Source organism: Convolutriloba macropyga, chromosome 2 (assembly GCF_964194025.1).
Source record: "Convolutriloba macropyga chromosome 2, txConMacr16.3, whole genome shotgun sequence".
Classification (NCBI taxonomy): domain Eukaryota; kingdom Metazoa; phylum Xenacoelomorpha; order Acoela; family Convolutidae; genus Convolutriloba; species Convolutriloba macropyga.
This window is the reverse complement of record NC_134469.1, coordinates 44,119,002-44,142,927: the sequence shown is the minus strand read 5'-3', so window position 1 is coordinate 44,142,927 and position 23,926 is coordinate 44,119,002. Positions and strand designations below refer to the sequence as shown.

Below are 23,926 nucleotides of genomic sequence, written 5' to 3'. Positions count from 1 at the left end.
TTTTTGCGTTTCGCGTGATCTAAAATTCTCTCTTAATCACAATTTCAAGCACCTGAACTCAATTGGCAGCAATTTAATACAAAAAGTCAAGTGAAAATTACGCCAAAACTGGTGCCATTTTTCATTTTAAATTTTAATAGTGGTATATGTTGACCTCTATTGTGGTTATCTGAAGGCCACTATTGAACTTCTCCACTATAGTCCCATTTAGGCTCCGCGCCCGACTGAAGCAGGCTGCAATTGATTAGAGCTCCCACTAGTCCTTCGAGAGCAATTCTTCCGACATTTAGTCGGTTATGTTTTTGAGTGCAAAGTATCATTTGACAGTAGCCTTGTCACTGGTTTCTGAAACCTTTTTTTAACAACTCAAAATGTTTCTGAGGACATTTCCAACAAGAAATTAAGAAAAATTGCTGATAAATATGTTGCTTTTTGTATCTGTTTTCACTTTATGCCTAGAAAAATTTTGCTAACTGCATAGTTATATGTTGGTTTTGTCTTATTCAAATTGGTTTTCATTATGTAAGTCACCAAAGTTTCTTCTGTTGAAGCTTTGTGTTTGATAATTTCCTATAAATTTGCGAAAAATGTTTTATTTTTTATTTGACAAGTTTTGTCGAATTCTTCTGATGATTTATTGGGGATTTTTCACGTGTTTCATTTATTCTTTGGATTGTAAATCAGTACATCTATGTTTTTCGCACTCGAAGGAACTTGAGATGTATTGGTGCTCTGTCATCACAAATTTTTCCACGAATTTGAGCTTTGAAAACAGGGGCAAACAAGTAATGATCAGTGGGCATTAAGTTTTGTTCGAGGCCCTAGTCTGTTGTTGGTATTCTTTCAAGCGCTGGAGCTGCTGGGAAGGCTTCAATTCGAGGGGAAAACTATAAATTTTGAGCTCAAAATGGTTCAATTCTCACTTTTTCGTTAGTTTTTATTAGATGGGTGGACAATTCACTTTTGTCAAGTTTCATTAAATTTCAAGGACTTAATTTATCTTGTCTATTTTTTTGAGCTTTATTGTTAATGCAAACTTAAACGCCAAGAATAATCGTGATTTTTGCTATTTTTTCCAATAAAATTGTGATCGGTTTTTCGTCCATTAGTTGCCAATGAAGATTTATTAGGACTTGAAGATAAGTTAATGAATTGTTCTTAGAGACAAGGAAATGGGTTTGAAGATGAGTGTAATAATGAAGTATAGCTACTTTTATCAACGATTTTTAACCTTTTTTGAAACCTAATTTTTGGAAATTTTCAAACTTGGGCGTTAATTCAACGTTTTAGAGCATAGAAAGGGGTTACTAGACAGTTTCAAGAGACAGTTAAAAGATACTGGTAATATTGTTTTTGCAAATTCAAACTGTCAATAAAATTGTTGTTTTTTATTCGAAAAATCCTGAAAACTTTTCAATCTTAAGGGGCCAATGAACCTTTTTCAAAGCTTGCGCGCAGGTAATGGTTATATTTCAACAGGAAACCTTTGGCTTTCAAGTTATTAGCTTCAAAAATATTCGCAATGCTAAAGTTTTTGTTTTCATCTAATTTTGTGAAACCATGTCTGTTTTGCTGGTTTTGTTGAAATAATCTGCTAGTCAAGTAAATTCGTTTGAAAAAGTTTCTTTCAATTTTTTATTGTATTTTAGGACTTGTCCTGCTATGTTTTTTAATAGCCGCACAGCGATAGCTGGGGCTATTGTTGGCCTTCTTTTGGTTTTTTTTTGTTGTCAAGATTTATTTATGACCATATGACGTCACAACCACCTTTTCTTTATTCATTCATGCAATTTCAACTGAAGTGAATGCGAGACGTCATTTTTCGCTCTTAGTGGAGCGAGTTTTTTTTGTTCATTCACATGATTAATTTTTTGGTCACACTTGACTTACCTCACTCTCAAAAATGACTTCCTCACTTTAAAAATGACTTTTATTCACTTTAATTCAAAATGATTATGTCAAATGGGTTTATGTCACTCTAAATGAAGGTTATTTGACAGCAGCTAATAGAGGCAGCAAAAACTTTTTAATCAAAACATAACATATCAGCCTTCAATAAATGGTCGAATTTTTTGGTCTGTCTTTTTACTGTTTAGAAAAATTTAGTTTCAGAAATTTTTGAATTTTTTGTCCTTTTCTGAGTTTAACGATCATTACTGGACAACGAAGCTTTTCAAGTCTTGCAGATGGGTTTCTTAACGTAACTCCAGAGACAGAAATTAGTTTTGAACATTTTCACTGCGAAATCTGGAAGCTTTTCCTTTAAATTTTGCAACTTTTCACAAACGGAAAAGAGCCAAGGCCTGAATTAGTGCACTAAGTAGTTAGAGTACCTTAGAGCATACTGCTAACCTGGTTGGTATTCAGCTTTTTGTCGTCCTATTTAGAGGCTTAATTCAATGAATTTGCGATCAAAATTAGAACACTTTTCGATACGCTGTCGTCACTTTTTTTGTCAACGGTGGCTACTTCCCTGCAATTTGCCGGCTATGTTTATCACAGATGCATATCCTGAGTTAGTTATTAAACAAAGTTATGCTCTGCATTCAATAAAGCTGACCAATAAAATTACCATAATGATAGCGGAATAACTAGAGGAAAAGTTGTGAAGCTTGATTTAATTTTTTGGTTGTTTTTGCGCATATGTCGTTTTGTGACCTTCAAATTTGACTACTGATAATTTATCAAAGAATTAAAATCAAACGGATCGATTTATAGAAAATTGTAAAATTTGATAAGCATGATCTTGCTAGTGGAACAAAAGTTAGAAATGAAGTGTCTTCAATCTATTTTCTATCTTTATCCCGCTCTCTTTTGGAATAAAGCAAACAATCTGTTTTTTTTTTCAATTTAGTCTCATTTGGTTGTTTCCTCTGATTTGCGGTTATTTGTGCTCTTTAAAAATAGTTTTGAATGTTTTTGTCTGTAACTTCTTCGTATGTTTTTGAATGTTTTTGTCTGTAATTTTTGGAACTTCTTCGAGTTTCCAAAAATTTTGTCTGTATTTTTCAGTTAATTTCTAAAAATTTTTATGGACGCCCTCATGTTCTTAGCTTGCTACTTTAGCGCTCCTAATATTTACAATCCAAAATATTTGCATTGTTTTGGTGCGCTATCTTTTTAAGATCTCTTCACTTTTGGATTTTTCACGTCAATGAGAAGTCAAATGAGTGGGGACTTTAATCAAGCTGAAGTAGAAGAGGGAGCAAAGAGGCGAGTAGGCCTGAAGCGTGATTTTTCAAATTACCTGTGAAGTTGAGTGAGAAATTGGTTTTTGAACTATTTTTCGTTTTTTTAAGCTTATTTTTTTTTTCACTTGCGGCATTTTTTTTTAAATTCTATTATATGTAGGTTAATTATATCTAATGATACATATGTGTTCTAGTTGCGCCTATTTGCAGTTGTTTGAATTCAGCAACGGAAAGCTACTGCTTTTACTTTGACGCTATTTGTTAAAATATGAATGAGTGTGATGCTTGCCGTTCTTTTATTTCTATATCTGTAATAATCTAAATTGAACGGAAAACAAATCAAAAATAGATATGGGATAAACCCTTAAAGCCCTGTTTTAGATGCCCCTGTTTAATTAGTCTATTTTATATCATACCAATCCCCGTGTCCTCAGGAAACAGGAGCATCTGTAACTACTAAGTCCAATCAAAATAGCTCGTACTTTCGTTTCTTTCAAGTTTTTATTCGTTTCTTTCAATATGAATGGGGTTATGGCAATCAATAGCGGCTATTTGCCGCCAATCGACCGGGTCTCTGCTTGGTTCTCTTTCTAACATATTTCCGAGCAACTCCAATAAAAGGATGCTAATTGCTGATATGATAATGATAGTGCTTAGAGTAGCAAATTTTAAAAGTTTGAGACAGAATCTTTCATGAGCTTCAGATTTTTCTGATCTGCGTTTTTGTTCACATTTCTGATTTAGCAGTCCCAAATTTTAATTGTCACAAAGTCGCAGATGGTTTTACTGGATGCATAATTTAATTAGTTAATGTTTTCATGTATCTGATATGTTTGTTCTAACAATGAGTTTTAATACCGTATTTGACAATGTTAAATTTGGTTATTTTGATCTAATCTGGACAATGTTCTTTATTTCAAGCTGGTTCTTGTGTTTGCTTGCGCACAACTTTAATCAGTCGTTTGTAGCTAAGGTTAGACAGTTGAAAATTTCTAATAGCCGCCTCAGCTTCTCAGCCGGCTATTATAGAGCTCCTATTTTTTACAATTCAAAAAATTTGAATTTTATTGGGGCGCTGTGTTTTTTTTAAGATCTGTTCACACATTTTCATGATTTTTGAAGTCAACTTAGAAGTGATTTTGGTCACGCCGAAACAGGAAGTGGAGCAAAAAAAGCGAGTGGTTTTGCGGCCTGAAATTTTTTCGCTCTAAATTTAAAGTAGATCGAGAAAACGGCCTTTGAACAAAATTTCGCTTTCCCGCTAGTGGTTTTTTGTTCACATGCGGCAGTTTCACTTTGATATTAACTGTTTTTTCGATTTTTTCAACATTTGTTCAGAATTTTGCGTGAATTTTTTTTGACTTCTCTAGGCTAGTTTTACTTTTCTCTCATTCTGCTAAAAGTGTTTTTAGACAGCGGTGGCTCAGCAAAGCCATTCAAAATGAACAGAGTCAGTATCAAAAAACGAAATCAGAACTAGAAACGGGATAAACCCTTAGAGCCCAGTTTTAGATGCTCGTTACTCGAACTTGGTTCTTATACGTCTTAGTTACCATCTATAATACTTATTGTTATTGATACTAGCTCCTGCATCGTCTCACTATGAAACAGGAGAATGTTCAACTACTAAATTACATCAAAATAGTTCGCACTTTTAAGTTGTTTTTCTACAAAAATTTTTTTTTTCATTATTTTTTTCTCTTTCAATCCCATTCGTGATTATGGGAATCAACGAGGCTATTTTCCGGCAACCTGCCAGGTATGTTTGTTTTCGCTTTCAACTTATTGACATCGGATTTTTTTTTCAATTTTTGCTTGAAATTTTGTAGTATTGGTCTATCGGGTGGTTAGTCGTTCTTTGAACGGAAAAAGTACCGCGAGGTCTGTTGTGAATTGTTGTTTTGGAGTGGTACCTTGCAGAGAATTTGTTTTTTTTTTCAAAACCTTATTTTAAAATTTTTTTCTAGTTTCTGTTAAATAAATGGCCCGATCAAGTATAAGATCTGAGCAAATGTGGAAAAAGTTGATGTCGGTGTTAAAGATTGCTTCGAGTTGTTCTGGAGTTTTACAGATATTTTTACTTGTTACTAATACGAAAGCGAGTATGGCTAAAATATGCTGCATAGAATACGGTTAATCTGGATTAACCCACGAATCTTTCATTGCTACTTTTTTTTCAGGATGATCCAGAAAAAATCTCAGTTCTTCACTGTGCCCACTCTTCCTCGCGGAGACAGATGCAGTGTACCCAGTGTGATGACAACTGGCGGAGCAAGTGGGGGAGTTGTCGAGGAGCCAGAGTTCTGGGAGGAGGGGCTGGGAGTGGCACCTTCCAATTTAAAGAGTGTCACCTCACTCCTCACATTCCATACTAACAGAAATCCGTGAGTTTTCAAGACAAATATTTTTTTGTTCAGTCGTTATGCTGTTCTCGACTAGCTTACTTTCAAAATAAAATTTTCAATGTAAATCGTTATTGTTTTCTTGAAGAACCAAGTAAGATACATGCATGAACAAAATCAGCGCAACTGAAATTTAAGCAATCAAATTCTAAACATATTTTGGACGACAGAATGTGAATTTCTGATGTGTATTTCGTTGAAATATCCGCTACCGAGTTGCAGAATTTTTGGATGCAGGTATAAAAAGTATGACGTAAGAAGGCAAGCCAAGGCGAGACAGAAAGAAACATATGCACAGAAAAGACCCACAGCTGATGGAGATCAACAGTTGCTAGCTGAAGCGCCACCCTCTCTCCTCACTGTTAGTTGTTTGCTATTTAGCAGTTATGGTATTGTAAAATTTTCAATTGTGTTCTGACTACAGGATGAACGGCTGGTTAATATGCCTGTGAGAGATTTTGGGTACAAACCGATTCAACAAGAGATGCCGGACTTTGATATTCCCTTGAATCTGGACTTACAAAGTTAGTTTTTTCAGAACATGATCTTACACAGGCTATTCTAAAAGAACAATTAATTGTTCGTTCTAGGTATTGCTAGTGTAACTTACAATCGACAAGACAGTTATTCGATTGCGCCCTCGGCGCCAGCAGCAGATCTCTCCAAAATTCAGGGTCTGAAGGACATTGAACCAGTGAGCATCGACCCGACAATGTCTCAAGGGCCCTCCAATGTGCCACCTCCTCCGCCGCCACCACCACCTCCACCCGGTCCTCCTCCACCTCCGCCCAACTTTGACGGATCTGGTATTCCTGGACCTCCACCGCCCCCTCCACCACCTCCACCGCCGCCCCCGCCACCAGGGCCAATGATACCGCCGCCTCCGAAGCCAAGTGACGGACAGCCCACGGGCAACAATGCAGAGAGTGGAGGAGGTGGAACTGACCGCAGTGCTTTGAACAAAGAAATCACTGATGTAAGTTTGACATTATTCGGGGATAGCTTTTGAGTGATAGAAAATGTGAGAATATCTTGCATATTTGAAGTACACAGCTTAAGAATCACGGTAATATTAAGAGTCACTGTAATTCTGGTTTGTTTGTACCAAATCAATGTAAACTCATTTAGTTGTTAATACGATGATTTTCAGCCATCACTGGGAATAGCGCGACTGAAGAAGGCGAGCGAGAGGCGAATGGAAAAGAAGAAAGCGAAAGAGCCGGCTGCACCTAAGACTAATGATTTCATGACTGACCTCTTCAAATCTATCACTAGAAGGCGAAATCACATGGCAGGTATGGCTTATAGAAACAGTCAGATTTTTTACAATAATTTTATTGATGAGCGTAATGTGAATGTAAGTGATGCTATTAATAGCCGCCCTCATCTTCTCAGCCGCCTATTATAGCGCTCCTATTTTTTACGACTCGAAGAGGAGTATTGGAGAAGTCCTTTTTTTTTAATCAATTTTATTGGAGTGATTTTTGAAGCGGGAAATGAAACGCGTGAAAAAATTTGGAGTTATTTTGGTGCTGAACAAAAGTGAAGAGCGGAGCGAAAAGAGAGTGGTTTTTGTTCATACCGCTGTTTTTGAGAGAGCGAGAAATTGATGTGTGAAAAAATTTTCTCTAAGCGAGCGAAATTTTTTTGTTCACGTGCGGCTTTTTCAAGCATTTTTTTTTCATTTATTTTGGTTAAGAGGTTTGGTTATGATTTTGTTTTAATTTTAGGCTGGTTTCGGTAGTGGTTTGAAGGTTTCTGGAAATTCATATGAATTTTATGATAATTCGGAGGTTTTTCATTGGCTGATTTTTGGTTTTGCTGATTTTTGGGATAATTTTTGCGTTTTTTTTACGATTATTTTGTTTTACTGGCTCAAATGGGTATTGAAGAAACCCCTTCTACTTGAGCAATATTATGATAACAATTGGTTACAGTTTTGTGGGTAAGAATAATTTTTTTGTTGAGAAATATGACAAAAAAATGGCGAAAATTGGAACTATTTTTCTTAATTTTCTTTGCCTATTATGACTTGCCTATTGTTTTGCGAGCATCTGTGTACCCTATTGGCTGAAGGGATTTTTTCTTTGTATTTATATGTTTTTTGAAATATTAAAAAATTTAGTAACTTTTTCTAGTTTTTCAGTGAAAGTTGTTTTTAAGAGCTTTTTTTCATAATTTAGCCTAAAGTATTTTCCTAATTCACATAAGTGGTTTTTGTAAGTACTAGTTGTTTTGATGAAGTTATTTAGGCAGAGATAGTTTTTTCGGGATCTCAATATATAACAAAATTTGATCAGGTTTTTTATCATATTTTAACAGATTTGATTTTGTTTTTACTTTTTTGTTTGATGACTTTGTTTCAAGATAATCATAAATCAGTGAAGGCACGTTTTGTTTGATGAGTAGTTGGATGGCGTTTAAATCGATTTTCACTTCGAGTCGTTTCCGCAATTCTTCCGGCTATGTTTTTTACTTTGTTTCGCTTTACCTCATTTTGCCGCTTTTTCAACATTTTGCGTGATATCTTTTTGACTTCTCTAGGCTAGTTTCTCTCCTCTCATTCTGCTAAAAGTGATTTTGAACATCAGTTGCTCAGCAAAGCAATTCAAAATGAACCGAGTCAGTATAAAAAATTGCAGTCAGAAGTAGAAAGGGATAAACCCATAAATACCAATGTTAGATTGTAGTTATGTTCAACTACGAAATGCCATCAAAATAAATCGGACTTAAAAATTTTTTTGTACAAAAATCTTTTTTTTCAATATCTTCTTTTCTTTCAATACCAATCATGCTTATTGGAATCAACGGCGGCTATTTTCCGGCAATCTGCCGGGTATGTTATAGAGTTTTCAATTCTACAGAGATTTGGCGCTTGTTCTACCTGCTCGAGATTAGGATAAAAGTGCTTTCTTACAAACTGCCAGATTAGGATACAAGTGCAAGTTCTCTACAAACTGCATTGTTAGCAACCAGCATTTAATTCTAATCCATTGAGACGAGATAAGCTCATCCTTACCTGTCATTCAGATTCATTTTCGTGACGGTTATGAATAGCCGCCGTCAGCCTCTCAACGGCTATTATTTAGGAGCTCTCCTTTTTAATAGCCGCACAACGATAGCTGGGGCTATTATTGGCCTTCTCTTGGCTTTTTACAATTCAAAGAATTTGAATTGTATTGGTGCGCTGTCTTTTTACGACTCGAAGAGGAGTATTGGAGAAGTCCTTTTTTTTAATCAATTTTATTGGAGTGATTTTTGAAGCGGGAAATGAAACGCGTGAAAAAATGTGGAGGGATTTTGTTGCTGAACAGAAAGAGAGAGGTTTTTGTTCATACCGCTGTTTTTGAGAGAGCGAGAAATTGATGTGTGAAAAAATTTTCTCTAAGCGAGCGAAATTTTTTTGTTCACGTGCGGCTTTTTCAAGCATTTTTTTTCATTTATTTTGGTTAAGAGGTTTGGTTATGATTTTGTTTTAATTTTAGGCTGGTTTCGGTAGTGGTTTGAAGGTTTCTGGAAATTCATATGAATTTTATGATAATTCGGAGGTTTTTCATTGATTTTGCTGATTTTTTGGCTAATTTTTGCGTTTTTTTTTACGATTATTTTGTTTAACTGGCTCAAATGGGTAATGAAGAAACCCCTTCTACTTGAGCAATATTATGATAACAATTGGTTACAGTTGTGTGGGTAAGAATAATTTTTTTGTTGAGAAATATGACAAAAAAATGGCGAAAATTGGAACTATTTTTCTTAATTTTTTGCAGTCTTTCGTTTTTTTTCTGTTTTTGGCTAAGTTTCTTTGCCTATTATGACTTGCCTAATGTTTTGCGAGCATCTGTGTACCCTATTGGCTGAAGGGATTTTTTCTTTGGATTTATATGTTTTTTGAAATATTAAAAAATTTAGTAACTTTTTCTAGTTTTTCAATGAAAGTTGTTTTTAAGAGCTTTTTTTCATAATTTAGCCTAAAGTATTTTTTTCAAAATTCACGTAAGTACTAAGTGGTTTTTGTAAGTACTAGTTGGTTTGATGAAGTTATTTTGGCAGAGATGTTTTTTTCGGGATCTCAATTTATAACAAAATTTGATGAGATTTTTTATCATATTTTAACAGATTTGATTTTGTTTTTACTTTTTTGTTTGATGACTTTGTTTCAAGATAATCATAAATCAGTGAAGGCACGTTTTGTTTGATGAGTAGTTGGATGGCGTTTAAATCGATTTTCACTTCGAGTCGTTTCCGCAATTCTTCCGGCTATGTTTTTTACTTTGTTTCGCTTTACCTCATTTTGCCGCTTTTTCAACATTTTGCGTGATATCTTTTTGACTTCTCTAGGCTAGTTTCTCTCCTCTCATTCTGCTAAAAGTGATTTTGAACATCAGTTGCTCAGCAAAGCAATTCAAAATGAACCGAGTCAGTATAAAAAATTGCAGTCAGAAGTAGAAAGGGATAAACCCATAAATACCAATGTTAGATTGTAGTTATGTTCAACTACGAAATGCCATCAAAATAAATCGGACTTAAAAATTTTTTTGTACAAAAATCTTTTTTTTCAATATCTTCTTTTCTTTCAATACCAATCATGCTTATTGGAATCAACGGCGGCTATTTTCCGGCAATCTGCCGGGTATGTTATAGAGTTTTCAATTCTACAGAGATTTGGCGCTTGTTCTACCTGCTCGAGATTAGGATAAAAGTGCTTTCTTACAAACTGCCAGATTAGGATACAAGTGCAAGTTCTCTACAAACTGCATTGTTAGCAACCAGCATTTAATTCTAATCCATTGAGACGAGATAAGCTCATCCTTACCTGTCATTCAGATTCATTTTCGTGACGGTTATGAATAGCCGCCGTCAGCCTCTCAACGGCTATTATTTAGGAGCTCTCCTTTTTAATAGCCGCACAACGATAGCTGGGGCTATTATTGGCCTTCTCTTGGCTTTTTACAATTCAAAGAATTTGAATTGTATTGGTGCGCTGTCTTTTTACGACTCGAAGAGGAGTATTGGAGAAGTCCTTTTTTTTAATCAATTTTATTGGAGTGATTTTTGAAGCGGGAAATGAAACGCGTGAAAAAATGTGGAGTGATTTTGGTGCTGAACAAAAAGAGAGAGGTTTTTGTTCATACCGCTGTTTTTGAGAGAGCGAGAAATTGATGTGTGAAAAAATTTTCTCTAAGCGAGCGAAATTTTTTTGTTCACGTGCGGCTTTTTCAAGCAATTTTTTTTCATTTATTTTGGTTAAGAGGTTTGGTTATGATTTTTTTTTAATTTTAGGCTGGTTTCGGTAGTGGTTTGAAGGTTTCTGGAAATTCATATGAATTTTATGATAATTCGGAGGTTTTTCATTGATTTTGCTGATTTTTTGGCTAATTTTTGCGTTTTTTTTACGATTATTTTGTTTAACTGGCTCAAATGGGTAGTGAAGAAACCCCTTCTACTTGAGCAAATTTATGATAACAATTGGTTACATTTTTTGTGGGTAAGAATCATTTTTTTGTTGAGAAATATGACAAAAAAATGGCGAAAATCTGAACCATTTTTCTCAATTTTTTGCGGTTTTTCGTTTTTTTCTGTTTTTAGCTAAGTTTCTTAGCCTATTATGACTTGCCTATTGTTTTTCGAGCATCTGGATACCCTATTGGCTGAAGGAAATTTTTCTTTGGATTTATTCTTTTGAAATATTAAAAAATTTAGTAACTTTTTCCAGTTTTTCAGTGAAAGTTGTTTTTAAGAGCTTTTTTTCATAATTTAGCTTAAAGTGTTTTTTCAAAATTCACATAAGCGGTTTTTGTAAGTACTAGTTGTTTTGATGAAGTTATTTTGGCAGCGATAGTTTTTTTCGGGATCTCAGTTTATAACAAAATTTGATCAGATTTTTTATCATATTTTAACAGTGATTTTATTGTTTTTACTTTGTGTCATGGTTTCATTTCAAGATAATCATAAGTTAGTGAAGGCGCGTTTTGTTTGATTAGTAGTTGGATAGCGTTTAAATGGATTTTCACTTCGAGTCGTTTCCGGAATTCTTCCGGCTATGTGTTTAAGATCTGTTCACACATTTTCATGATTTTTAAAGTCAAATTGGAGTAGTGATTTTGGTCACGCCGAAACAGGAAATGGAGCGAAAAATCGAGTGGTTTTGCGGAGTGAATTTTTTTCGCACTAATTTTAAAGAAGAGTGAGAAAACGGCGTTTGAACAAAAATTCGGTTTCTCCGTAGTGGTTTTTTGTTCACATGCGGCAAATTCACTCTGATTTTTACTGTTTTTTTCGATTTTTTGGATCGGATTGTTTTCTAAATGGTTTTCACAATCCATTCACAGCTCATTCTAGGCCTAGTTTTTTGTTTGAATTAAAATTTTACTTCTGGCTAGTGGTTTTTTGTTCACATGCGGAATTTTGACATGGATTTTCTGTTTTTTTCTTATTTTTTTTATCTGATTTTTTTTAAAATGGTTTTCTCAATTCACTCATAGTCCATTCTAGGTCCCGTTTTTCTGTTTAGTCAAAGAAAATTCTTTGATTTGTACGTCAGGACTTGTCCTGCTATTTTTTTTATTTCGTCATGATTTTTGTTACGACCATATGACGTCACAGCCACTTTTTGTTCATTCGTTCATGCAATTTCAACTGAATTGCATGTGTGACGTCATTTTTTGCTCTTAGTGGAGCGAGTTTTGTTGTTCATGCGAGTGATTAAATTTTTGGCCCCACTTGACTTACCTCAATCTCAAAAATGACTTCCTCACATTGAAATTGACTTTTATTTACTTTAATTCAAAATGATTGTCAAATGGGTGTGTGTCACTCAAATGAAGGTTATTTGAGATCAGCTAATAGAGGCAGCAATAACTTATACAGATTTTTAATCAAAATATAACAGATCAGCCCTCAATGAAAAGACGAATTTTTTTGGTCTGTCTTTTTTACTGTTTTTTTAGACTGCCGATCTACGAATCTATTGCGGCTATTTTCTGGCAATCTGCCAGCTATGTTTTACAATTCAAAAAATTTGAATTGTATTGGTGTGCTGTCTTTTTAAGATCTGTTCACTGCCGATCTACGAATCTATTGCGGCTATTTTCTGGCAATCTGCCAGCTATGTTTTACAATTCAAAAAATTTGAATTGTATTGGTGTGCTGTCTTTTCAAGATCTGTTCACGCTTTTTTCGGCTTTTTCACGTCATTGAGAAGTCAAATTAGAGTGGTGATTTTGGTCACACTGAAATAGTAAAGGGAGCGAAAAATCGAGTTTGAGGCGTGACTTTCAAAATGCCTTTAAAGTGGAGTGAGAATTTGGTGTTTGAACAATTTGGCGGTTTGTTGGTGGACTTTTTTCAGGTGTGTCAATTTGTCTTGTGTTTTCAGAGTTTCCTCTCCTTCACTGCTTTTAAGATTAATATGTGTTCTAATTGTGCCTATTTGCCTTCGCTTGAATTCATAAAGGACCGGCTAATAACTTTTTAAGACTTTGCCACTATTTGTTGTTATAAAATATTAATGAATTTTTGATTTTGCCACCCTTTTTTGTGAAACTATATGTTTTGTTCATAAGTTAGTATCATCAATGGCAGGTGTGGTTGTTTGGTAATAAGGCATTAAAAGAACCTAAATAATGACTCGAATTAATAGCGAGTGGTTTTTATGACTTTGACACTACTTTTCTCAAAAATTTTGAGTGAATCTTTGAGTTCTGCAAGTATTTATTGTACTTTTTGATGTCTTATCAATTAATTTCATTGGGGACAGGTCTCTGATGCTGCTAATAGGGTTTAGGTTTATGGATTTAATCGTATTTGTTCAAAGTTAGTGCTTTCTACAAATTTGACACTAATTGTTTTCAATCAGAATTATCAAATTATTTTCTTTTCAACTTTGTCTTAAAGCAAGTCTATTCAGTTCATAGCAAGTCATTTCAGTTCATAGCTATTAAAGCAAGTCATATCATTTCATAGCTGTTACTTTTTGTGACTTGTACCCCTGTTCATTTTTTAAAAATCCTAGTTTTGCTAGTAATTGTTGTACTTATTGCCATCTTATCACTTTATCTCATTGATGACAGGTCTCAACGGGAGGACACAGTTAATTGATGTAATTGTATCCTTCAGTAGCTGTTGCGTTCTGTGACTTTTATACTATGTGTTTCAAAAAGTTTCAACGAGTTTTATTGCGATTTTTGGTTATTTTTGTCTTATCATTTGATGTTATTAGTGAGAGGACCCATCGACATTTAGTGACAGGTTGCTAATCAAAAATAGAGGAATATAGTTGGCAGTTTGAGTTCATTGCAGTTGTTTTTTGATGTTCTTGCTTTCTTTTCAAAAAACAAAAGTTTAATTTTTAGTCCTGCTTGTTTTTGTTGTTTTGTTGCTTAGTCTCATTACTAAAAGCTTGAATATGCCTTTTAAAGCGGAGTAAATTATTAACAGATCATAAATTAATACAATTCTCTGAATTGTATTTCAGAACTTGTCCTGCTACTTGTTTTAATTTGTCTCCATCGATGATTCTTGGTATTGACTTTTCAATGACTTCAGTGACTTCTACTGCTTGCAGTTAAAATTTGTGTGCGTAATGTCATTTCTTTTAGGTCAATTGCGTGACTTACGTCACTCAAAAAAGTTACTTCTGAACTCACGTATAGAACTTTAATTTTTATGAACATTTACTAGTTAAATATCAATAGTGTACACCTAAATTGTGCCAAATTTATGTGCCCTAATTCTTGAGCATTAGCCTTCAGTTTTGGAATTCGAATATTAATTTTGAAAAAGCTTTTTTAGGGCTTTTTCCTTTCAGACCGTATGTGTCATATAATTGACAGTCCCAAAAAGTGTAGTGTTCTATTAAAGGTCTGGTGGTCGATCTGTCTATCTTATTTCTTTGGTTGTTTCAGTTCATGGAAGGCCACAAGCGTCGATGTTTTTCAAATTTAATAGAGATCTTTTTTAAAATATAATTACGGTTATGATCATTTTATGAGCTATACGTTTTGGTACTGCAAACATAAAACACAAAAATGATAGTTCTAATGATGTTTTTTGAAATTTTTGAAATCACTGTGAATTTCTCTACCCCTAGGTACCAGGTCTTCACTTCTAGGTTTTGATAATAGGGTACTGCATGATTTCCAGTCTTTCCAGCATTTGAGTTCTTTTTACAATTTTAATATCACGAATTTTAGCAATTTTTTTAATACTTTTTTAAATTTTCTAATTTTTCATTTTTTCTAAATTTGTGGACATTTTCTGAGTTTTCAAAGCCTAAGGGGCAAACACAGCCTCCTCCAGGGTCTGACAATAGTTTGTTGCATACGTTTTAAGGGCAATGGAAATTTAACTTTTTAAGGGTTGGAATTTGGTCACAAGATAGTCTGTGGAGATAATGAGATGGGTTTCAATGTTTTAATATCACTAATTGTAGAATTATAATAATTGTTTTCATTTTTTTAATATGGTCTTTTCTCTGAGTTCATCGCTTTTAAAGGGCCAGTGAAATTTTTTTAGGTCTTTCAGACGAGTTTGCGGATAGATTCGAGAGAAAAAAATGGTTTGAAGCATTTTGAAAGTGCGAAGTTTTGAGAATTGAATAAACTTGGCCTTCAGGGTAAAAGCTTCAAGAGTTTTAGCAGTGATTCTTATTTTTGTTTTATTCGTTTACCTCTATTTCTCAACTTGGAGGCTGTATGTATTTTCGGCTCGCATTTTTCAACTGACCTGCTGGTCTGATACGGAAGTATTAAATTATTCATTCAATTCTCTAGTTTGTTTTTCCGGACTTATCCTGTTATGTTTTTTGACACTGCAAAGCTCAAGAAGTCAAATTTTCTGAATTACTGCTTCCTCTCACTAAGAGCATTTGTGCGCCTGGCGTCATTTCTAACTTTTTAGGCCAAGTTTAAAGGTCAATTGCGTGATTAGATTTTGGTCATACGTGACTTACCTCAATCAATAAAATGATTTTTGCACTTTAAAACTTAGTTTAATTTGAGTTAGTTTAAGGTCAAAAGAACTCATATTTGTAATGAAGGCTCCTAATAAAAAGGCTTCTGCGCAATGATTTTTAGCAAGCTTGGTTAATTTATCGCCGAATGTTTTGACAGAGCTTTTGAGCGGCGTCGATAAATTTTTTTATTCTTCTTAACTGTGTTTCTACCTGTATACGGCCACGCAAGTCTATTCTTTGCAGCTATTCGGGCAATCTGTGGGCTAGGTTTTACATTTTTAAGAATGTGAAATGTATTGGGGTAGTGTCTGTTGTTAAGATTCGAAGAGAAGTATTGGTGGAGCGTCTTTTTTGTTCGATAATTTTAAGTGTGTTTAAAACAGGATGTGAAAGTCAATTCTGCACGTGAAAAATAAGCGTATAGGTCAATTGAGTTTGAAATTTGATAGAACGGCGGAGAGAATTGGAACAATAAATACATGATTTTCGATCAAATTGTCATTGGTTAAAAAATTTTTTGCTACTGAGATGAGAAGAGTGAAACGTTTTAATCGCAATCGTACAAAGTTTGAACCAATTATTGTAAATGTGTTGGTCTTTTTTGCATTGCTAAGTTTTTGTTTTATAGTCTTTGCCCCTTTTGTTCTACTAATTTTCGCTTGACGATTTTTGCGCTTTTGTTCTAGAACGTTCTGTGACGTCTTAAGTGACTTTTTCAAGCTTCAATTCTTCATTTTATTAATTTCAATTGCTCTCATTCTGAAATGAAGTTTGTTGCTAATATAAAAGTGATTGTCAGTGGTTGAGTAACAACACGGTTGTAGAGTTAAGATGCGTGAATGCTATCTTGGAGCTTACGGGTTGGAACCCCAGTCAGGTCCGAGTTTTTGCGCCCAAAAAATTCTATTCTACACCCCTAAAATAATGTGACCCCCGCGTGTCGGTCGAGAGCAATTCATCCGACGTTAGTCGGTTTTTGTTAAACTTAAATTTTTCCACCTAAATAAGAAATTGAAAATGTCTCTTCAAGGATTGATTCAGTTTTTCAGTGTCTAATGTTAACGTTTTTTGTATCTCACTGCAAAAGAAATGGATCAGCCAAAATTGTCTTTACAAACAACAAAGCCAGGCTTGCATAAAGTTTTTAATCTGAATTGTTTCTAAGCGTTGGAAAAAATAAAAAATTTGCTATCTTCATTTTCTAATCAATTTTCAGTGAGTTACATTTTTCTCACGACGAATTGTCTTTAACTTGGCTTTTACTGACAGGTCTTTCTGCGGCTATCGATTTATGCAATCTATCAGTTGTTTGTTTATTCATTATTTGTTGGTATTTGTGTGCATGGCGTTTTGAACTTATGTTTAAACGTAATTGTAGGGAAGCAAGCACCGGAGGATCCCTTCAAACAGTCGGATGAGAATACTGTAGATGTTCAAGAAGGAGAGGGGGGAGGGGACGGCGAGGCTGCAGGTGGAAGTGGTCCAAAAAAGACAGTAAATTTGCCCTCTCTACCTTTTCTGCCTGGTGAAGGAGAGGGCTCTAGTGGTGAAGATTCCCAGCCAGATTGGGACGACGATTGAGAGGCTTCAGTATTCAAACTCATTCAATATTTATCAAATGTGTACTTTATTCTTTATTATCAAATTTTTATTCAGAGCAGTTGATAAGTTGGAAATTTATTTATTTTGTCATAATTTAAACCTATCTTCATCAAATTTTCTCAACGATGGTTAGTTGCGCAGGGCATCAAAACTGTTTTTTTAAAGAAAAAAAGGAACGGCGACTAACAATAATGAAGGGAGTGTCAGACTGAAGAGAATTTGCTAAGAATATATTACCCGTAGATATTCCTTCAAGACGCGAAGGTGAATACAATTCTTTTCCTTAAAGTGGCTGACGCAACATTCTTTCCAATCTTGCTTGAAAAGAACCTGAGCGGAAAATTGGAATTTTGGGGTTGTCTTCTGAGAGCTTCTAATAGTAGTTAACTTTTTATATTTTGACATTAAGGTCTCGTAATGTCTTAATTATTACATTAATTAAGATAAAATGCACGTCGATGAAGAGATGAAATCCAGTCGATGAAACATAGAGTATTTGATTATGAGAGTTCATTACAGGAAATGCCTAATGGTATTATGACGAGTGATATTATCTTTCAATCTTTTAACAATTTGGCCATAATTAGGGAGTAAATATTGAGTGACAATTTTTAATATTTTATGACATCGGATCAAGAAACGAAATGGCGCGAAAGAGCAAATCTCGTCCGCTTGAAATTTGTTCACTTTACTGAAGTTGAATGAAAAATATGGCTTCAAAACATTTTCGGATTTGATAATGCATTTCTTGTTCCACGACAAATATATTGTACTGATTACCAACTGCGTCAGCTCAAACTGCTATTATTCAGAGGTCTCTTTAAATGATAATAACAGTAAACAATTTAATTTGTCTTGAAACCAGGCAGAAGGAAACACTCAGAAAGCAGAATAATAGCATCAAACAAGAATGTACTAACCAGAAAATCTGCTCGAGGCTTGTTGGCAGATAGAAGGATAGCAGATAGATAGGAGGTAAAATTGAACACAAATTATCAGCTTGATGCAAACGTAATATTAGCCCACTTTAGGTTCCCTAATATGAAATTAGATCTAAGACTATGCATAAATAGCGTTTTTTATTTATGTTGAAATTGATAGTAATTATTTGGTTTCTTTACAGCGTTTAACAGGCACAATGTTCTGATCTCAATGGCAAGTTATTTGACGCGGCATTTCACTGAGGGTAATACCGCATAATTTTGTATCTAATTTGATAGCGAGTTCCTATTTATATGCACTTCAATTATTTCAAAAATTTGGCAGATAGCAACTCAGAAATAATTTGAATTTTATTCTGTTCAAATTTCTTTGGTATAGTGCGACGATATTGTTTAGGGAAACCAATTCTGAAAATCAGTTTCTCACTTCTGTAGCTTCTATCAAGGTATATCTCATTTAAGCATCCATGCACCCGAACCACATTGCTCGATCTTATACATAAGTGTTGTAGTGCTCTATCAGTCGATCTATTGTCACTACGTCACGAAAGCATATGATGTTCACGAAATTTCTTTTTTTTCTGATTGTTAGTGTTTGCATGAATGAAAAGTTTTTTGTCTATTATAGCAGATATTTGCACCAATTTGTAAGAAATATTTGCTTTTTATTGCCATCTAGTAATATTGTTATCATGTATATACTGGTACTATTCTAACAGATAGTAACTAATTTGTGAATAGTTTTCGGATATTCACTTTTTTTCCATATTTATCCGATTTTTCAAATTAAACATGGTCGCTTTTAAATGTGGTTAACTCTATCAAAGGCTTTTTAAGTAACATATAGCCGAAAGAGCATACGTTCGAACAATTTTCAGACTAATGTTTTCTGGTGAGCTTAGACCGACATCCCCGGTGCTCAAATTAGGCCTAAAAGTATATTGATTAGCATTGAGCAACTCCAATTGTTCCAACTAGTTCGTGATACATCTCTGTATAAAGCAAAGCGTTCAGAAACTTATGAGAACGATGGAGTCATTGTTTTTGTTCGGTTTAGGGAAGACGTTTGGGATGTGACTTGCACCACTCTCGCTTTGAGTCGATTTTTAACTCATTTGATAGTTTTTCGCTATTGCTAATTAATGCGGTAGAGGCGTAAAACGACAAAATCTGGTCAGTAAAACTCAGTGTGCTAGGTTATCGGTAAATTAGAGGAAACAGGATAAAACTATCCGGTCTGATCAATAATACAATTGCTTTTAGGATAGCCGATTTCATAAGATCAAAAGAGTATGTGTAATATAGTACCTAGGGCGATATCCACCAATTCAGCAGATGGATTGATAGTAATTGTCTGATTGAACGTAAAAATTGGAACTTAATATTCTTAAGAAAAGTAGGCTCTGGATCTATTTTTTCTTGCCTATCTGCTTAAATTGCAATGAGACCTGTGATCTGTGCGCCACAAACTTCGTCTATTTGGCAGTATTTTAAAATCTTTGAAATTTTTTTGCGTGTTATCCTCTTCTATTGTTCCCACTTTTTTGAAAGTAAAATGGGAGAACTTTTATGCTAACCCTTTATTTTGTTCAGAAAATTTTTGATTTTTTTGAGGGCGTTCCAGGCTAGCATATGTGGTATCAATTTTAAGCTCTCTGCGTCTAAAATTTGACTACAAAAAGAAGGAAAAAATTGTTTCCTTTTTTGAAAAAAATTTTCCAACGTTTTCTACCCATAATTTCCAGCAATTTTGGTTTTTCTTTTGAAAATTCAAAAATTTACAATTTTTTCCTTGAAATTTAATAATTTACCACATTCAATTTCAATAATTCACAAATTTTTCTTTGAAATTCAGTAATTTACCACAACTAGCGGTTTTTGAGAAAAAATGACAAATTTCCAGTCTTTTTTGACATTTTCATCAATTTTTAAACCATCCCTCGCCAGTGTTAGTCTAACTTTTCAACCAACGGTCGGTTTGTTTTAAATCCATCCCTGTTTAAGTCTTGATGGAGACGAAGACAATTATTTGAGATACTTCTATTATTGATTAATTGTAAGAAATTTTAAAAATTAAAAACGTATGAGAACATTTCATATCAAACCTCAAAAACGGAGAAAAAATAAAAGTTTTAAAAAAGTTTTAAGGATATCATGTGCTTTGTCCACATGCACTATTGACTGAACGGCAATCAACATTGACACATTCTGCATTTTATTCTGCTTAGATCTTCACTGATGTTTAAAGATAAAATTAGAAATTTTCGCCATTTTTTAAGTTTTGATCACCTCTTAGGCCGCTTTAAGTAATTTTCCTCATATTTTTGTCTGTCGCTAAAACAGCAACGCATATGCATTTTTAGGAGCAGTTCGATTGGTAGTCAAGTTTGAGGTGGCACTTCAGGTGGCAGAACGGGTAGTCACACTGAGGTGCCACATGTAACAAAACCTTTCAATTTCAGGGCGCCGACGGCTAGCTCTGAGAAAAAAGAGAAATCAGATTTCTGCGTGTTTTGTTGACTTGCTGTGTTTTGACTTCTTTTTCTAGTGCTATCCCGTTTTCAATATCAGACTACTTCACGATTGTTTTTTAAAAGCAACAAGATAAACTGATTACTGAAACTGTCGACATTATTTAATTCTAATTTTTTTATTCATAGTCCTTTTTAGCAGCTTGCTTAATTTTCGTTAATAATTTCAATTTGTATTTTTTGCATTCAAATTCGAAAATTCGCATGGATATTGCCTGATTAGAAACGACACGTTTTCAAAACAAAGGTTTTTTTACTCTTTCAATTTATCTATTACATTACATGTTTTCTATTTTGCTCTATTTTCTACTTTTCTATTACATTACTTGTTTTCTATTTTGCTCTGTTTTTTCCGGTTATTGGCGGCTATTTCGGAATTCAACTCTTTCTTCTTTTTCTATGCGTTTAATGATTTTAACGATTTTTTTAGCAAAGGAAATTTAACTATATTTTAAAAAATTAATTTTTAGTTGATTATTGATGAGCGTTTCGTTTTTTTGTTCAAAACACAAAAAATAGTTGGAAAATGCTACTTAGTAAAATATAATGTGATGATTTTGATCCTACTTGTAAGAAGCTTATGGGTCCCACAATTTTTTATATCGTTTCTTTGAAAATCTAATTTTTTTAAGACTTGATGATCATATGATTCTAATATCTTCCCTCTTGTAGTGGTAAAAACAAAACTAAAGCAAAAACTCTTACTATTGTGCAGTGTTCCACAGTGAGCTTTTTAAATTAGCATCAGGTGTATTACCTACCAAAATCTTTCAATAAAAGTTAGTGTTATCCATAGAACAACACCTCTCAATATGTAAAGAAAGCTGAGCTTTTTATTGAACTTCAATATGATTGCTCTGATTTTTAAATTTTCTTTGCTTTTTAAAGCTCAAAGAAATCATCATGTTTTGGAATAAGTGAGATGTCACCAGTTTTGGAATACGAAATCACATTTGCCAATATTTACCATTTTTTCTCAATTATGTAAATCCATCTGCATTATCTTTAGCAAGAAATTCAGAAGTTGTGGTATCATTCATTCAGTCAGAAGTGTTTTTTTAGTTTTTCTGTTTTTGTTGTATTTCAGGTCCTGTCCCTGTGTTTGAGGTTTTCTGAACTAGATTCGTTCGACCTGCTTTTGTCACTTGTTTATACAAGGAGTTTGAAAAACAAATAACTTTAAATCACAGGTCATCAATTGGGCTTTAGAATGTAGAAAAAATTGTTTTATTAAATAATATTACAAAAACTGATGAAGCTCAATCAAATGATGTATAGTGCAAAAAATCAAACTTTCTGGGAAATATTTCGTGTTTAGGTACAGCACGGTTTGGAAAAACTCTTTTAATAATATTTGCCATTATTTAAGTGTCACTAAGTATTTCGTAATTGAAGGTTACTCACTAGGGTTTTTTGGGTTCCTCTGAAAGCTCAAATATTTTCCCTGTTGTTTCTGTTTCTGTGCTAAAACAAACCTTTCTCAGATATCCTTTCCCATTTATTGGTTTGATATATACTATGCTTTAAGGTGCAAATTTGGGAACAGTTTTGCCACGCATAGAAGAAGCGAGCCTTCTTCTTTATTTTACTTGACGTGAAAATTGGGAAAAATTGCTATTGAAATTCTTTAAAACAAGGAGGCTCGGTGATGTGCGTTCGCACATGAAGCTCCGACCCCGCTCATCCACACTTTTAGCTTAATTGTCTACCAAATGAGGAACAGAATGACAAAACTCAAAACTTCACATATTGTTCCAATAAAATAACTGGTGTAAATAAATGCTTTAAACACAAGCATTAATTACTATCAAAATTCAAGGTATTCTTTAAAAAAAAAACAAATGTAATAAAAAAAGTCCAAAAAACATCTGATAACACTAACAAAGAAACTTGCACTTTTTTAGATAAGATATAGAATCTGCCCTTAATAAACACTAGAAAACAATTAGAAGAAAATTGCAAAATTAAAAAATAATCCTCATTTTTCTGAATAGAATTGTTTTCAAAGTCAGGAAATGTATTAGCTACTAACTGAAATCACCGAATTTTGTAATTTATACATGAATATGAGAACATTGAGGTCTGTAATTATCCTTAATAAGTCATTGACTACAAAAAAACGACAAGTACAGCAAAAGAATTAACAATTTAATTAAATTTTTCGAGAAAATGGTTTCGAGGCCGTGTAGAGCAAAAATTATTCACTAAAGACATTAGATAATTTTAATTTTGTCTTTTCAACACCAGGAGTGTGATGTCTCACGTCAAATTGTGAGATTACTTAACAATTAGACGAAAAGAAGCAAAAGAGGCAAAATTACAAAAAATAGTTAACTTTTTGAAAAAAATTGATTTTAAACACATGAAAACCATCAGTTATCAACTTAATTTATCCAAAACTCTCACTTAAACATCCATAGCATAGGAAACCAATGATGCTTGTAATTAACTATAATAAGTCTACGACAAACACACCAAAGAATTAAACAATTTAATTGAATTTTCCGAGAAAACTATTTCGAGGCCGTGTAGAGCATAATCTGTTCGATAGAAAAATTCGATGTTCATTGAAGAAACGTTCATTTGCGTTTTTCTTCAACACCAACAATGTGATATGTCGCACGCTATTGATGAGACTACTATACAATTAGACAAAAAAACACAAGGGGCAAATTTACAAAACGGTGAATATTTTGAAAATAATTAATTTTGTACTAATGAAAACCATCACCTGTCAACTTAAATCGTCATCGTTCAATATCCTCCCTTAATTCACCACATTAAGTCCTGAAGACCTCTGTCAGTATTCAGAGTACGTCATAGGTGTACAAAAAGAACGGCAAATATAGACAAAACTGAAAACCTCAATTAATTGTTCGGAGAAATTGATATCAAACCTTTTAAAAATATAATATTTTCACTGTAATTATTAGACATAAACCAATGCTTCTTTTTCAACACAAAAAGTTTTGTTAGACGTGAAAATTCACTAGCAAGATTAGGGAACAAGTATAAAAAAAGACCGAATGGTAAATTTAAAAGTGATGTACAAATTATTAGAAAACAAATAATATTAGTCTAGAAAAGCATTAGCAGTGGACTGAAATATTTAAATAGTTCAAAACTACCACCAAAGGAAGCCATTTTAGTTTCACACTAAAAAGAATACGCCATACGTCTCTAAAAAGAATGGAAAGTACCTCAAAATTAAGAAAATTTCAACAAATTTTGCGAGAAAACGGTGTCGAAGCCGTTAAATCCATGATCTTTTCTTACAAATATTACCAATTTTCCATTAAGACTTCTT

General features: G+C 33.6%; 2 protein-coding genes across 3 annotated transcripts in view; one reads left to right on the top strand and one right to left on the bottom strand.

The window, feature by feature from the left end:
• Positions 1–17,261, top strand: part of LOC142358689 (WASH complex subunit 1-like) — a 34,631-nt gene extending 17,370 nt beyond the window's left edge. Inside the window, exons 3-8 of the mRNA XM_075410207.1 lie at positions 5,372–5,575; positions 5,831–5,954; positions 6,018–6,117; positions 6,184–6,569; positions 6,744–6,888; positions 16,924–17,261. Coding sequence (XP_075266322.1) covers positions 5,372–5,575; positions 5,831–5,954; positions 6,018–6,117; positions 6,184–6,569; positions 6,744–6,888; positions 16,924–17,126 — 1,162 coding nt within the window. The 3' untranslated portion in view covers positions 17,127–17,261. The remainder of the gene's footprint in view (positions 1–5,371; positions 5,576–5,830; positions 5,955–6,017; positions 6,118–6,183; positions 6,570–6,743; positions 6,889–16,923) is intronic.
• The window catches only part of LOC142358690 (V-type proton ATPase subunit H-like), a 462,227-nt gene that overhangs the window by 228,746 nt on the left and 209,555 nt on the right, over positions 1–23,926 (bottom strand). The gene's annotated exons all lie outside the window — the stretch shown is intronic.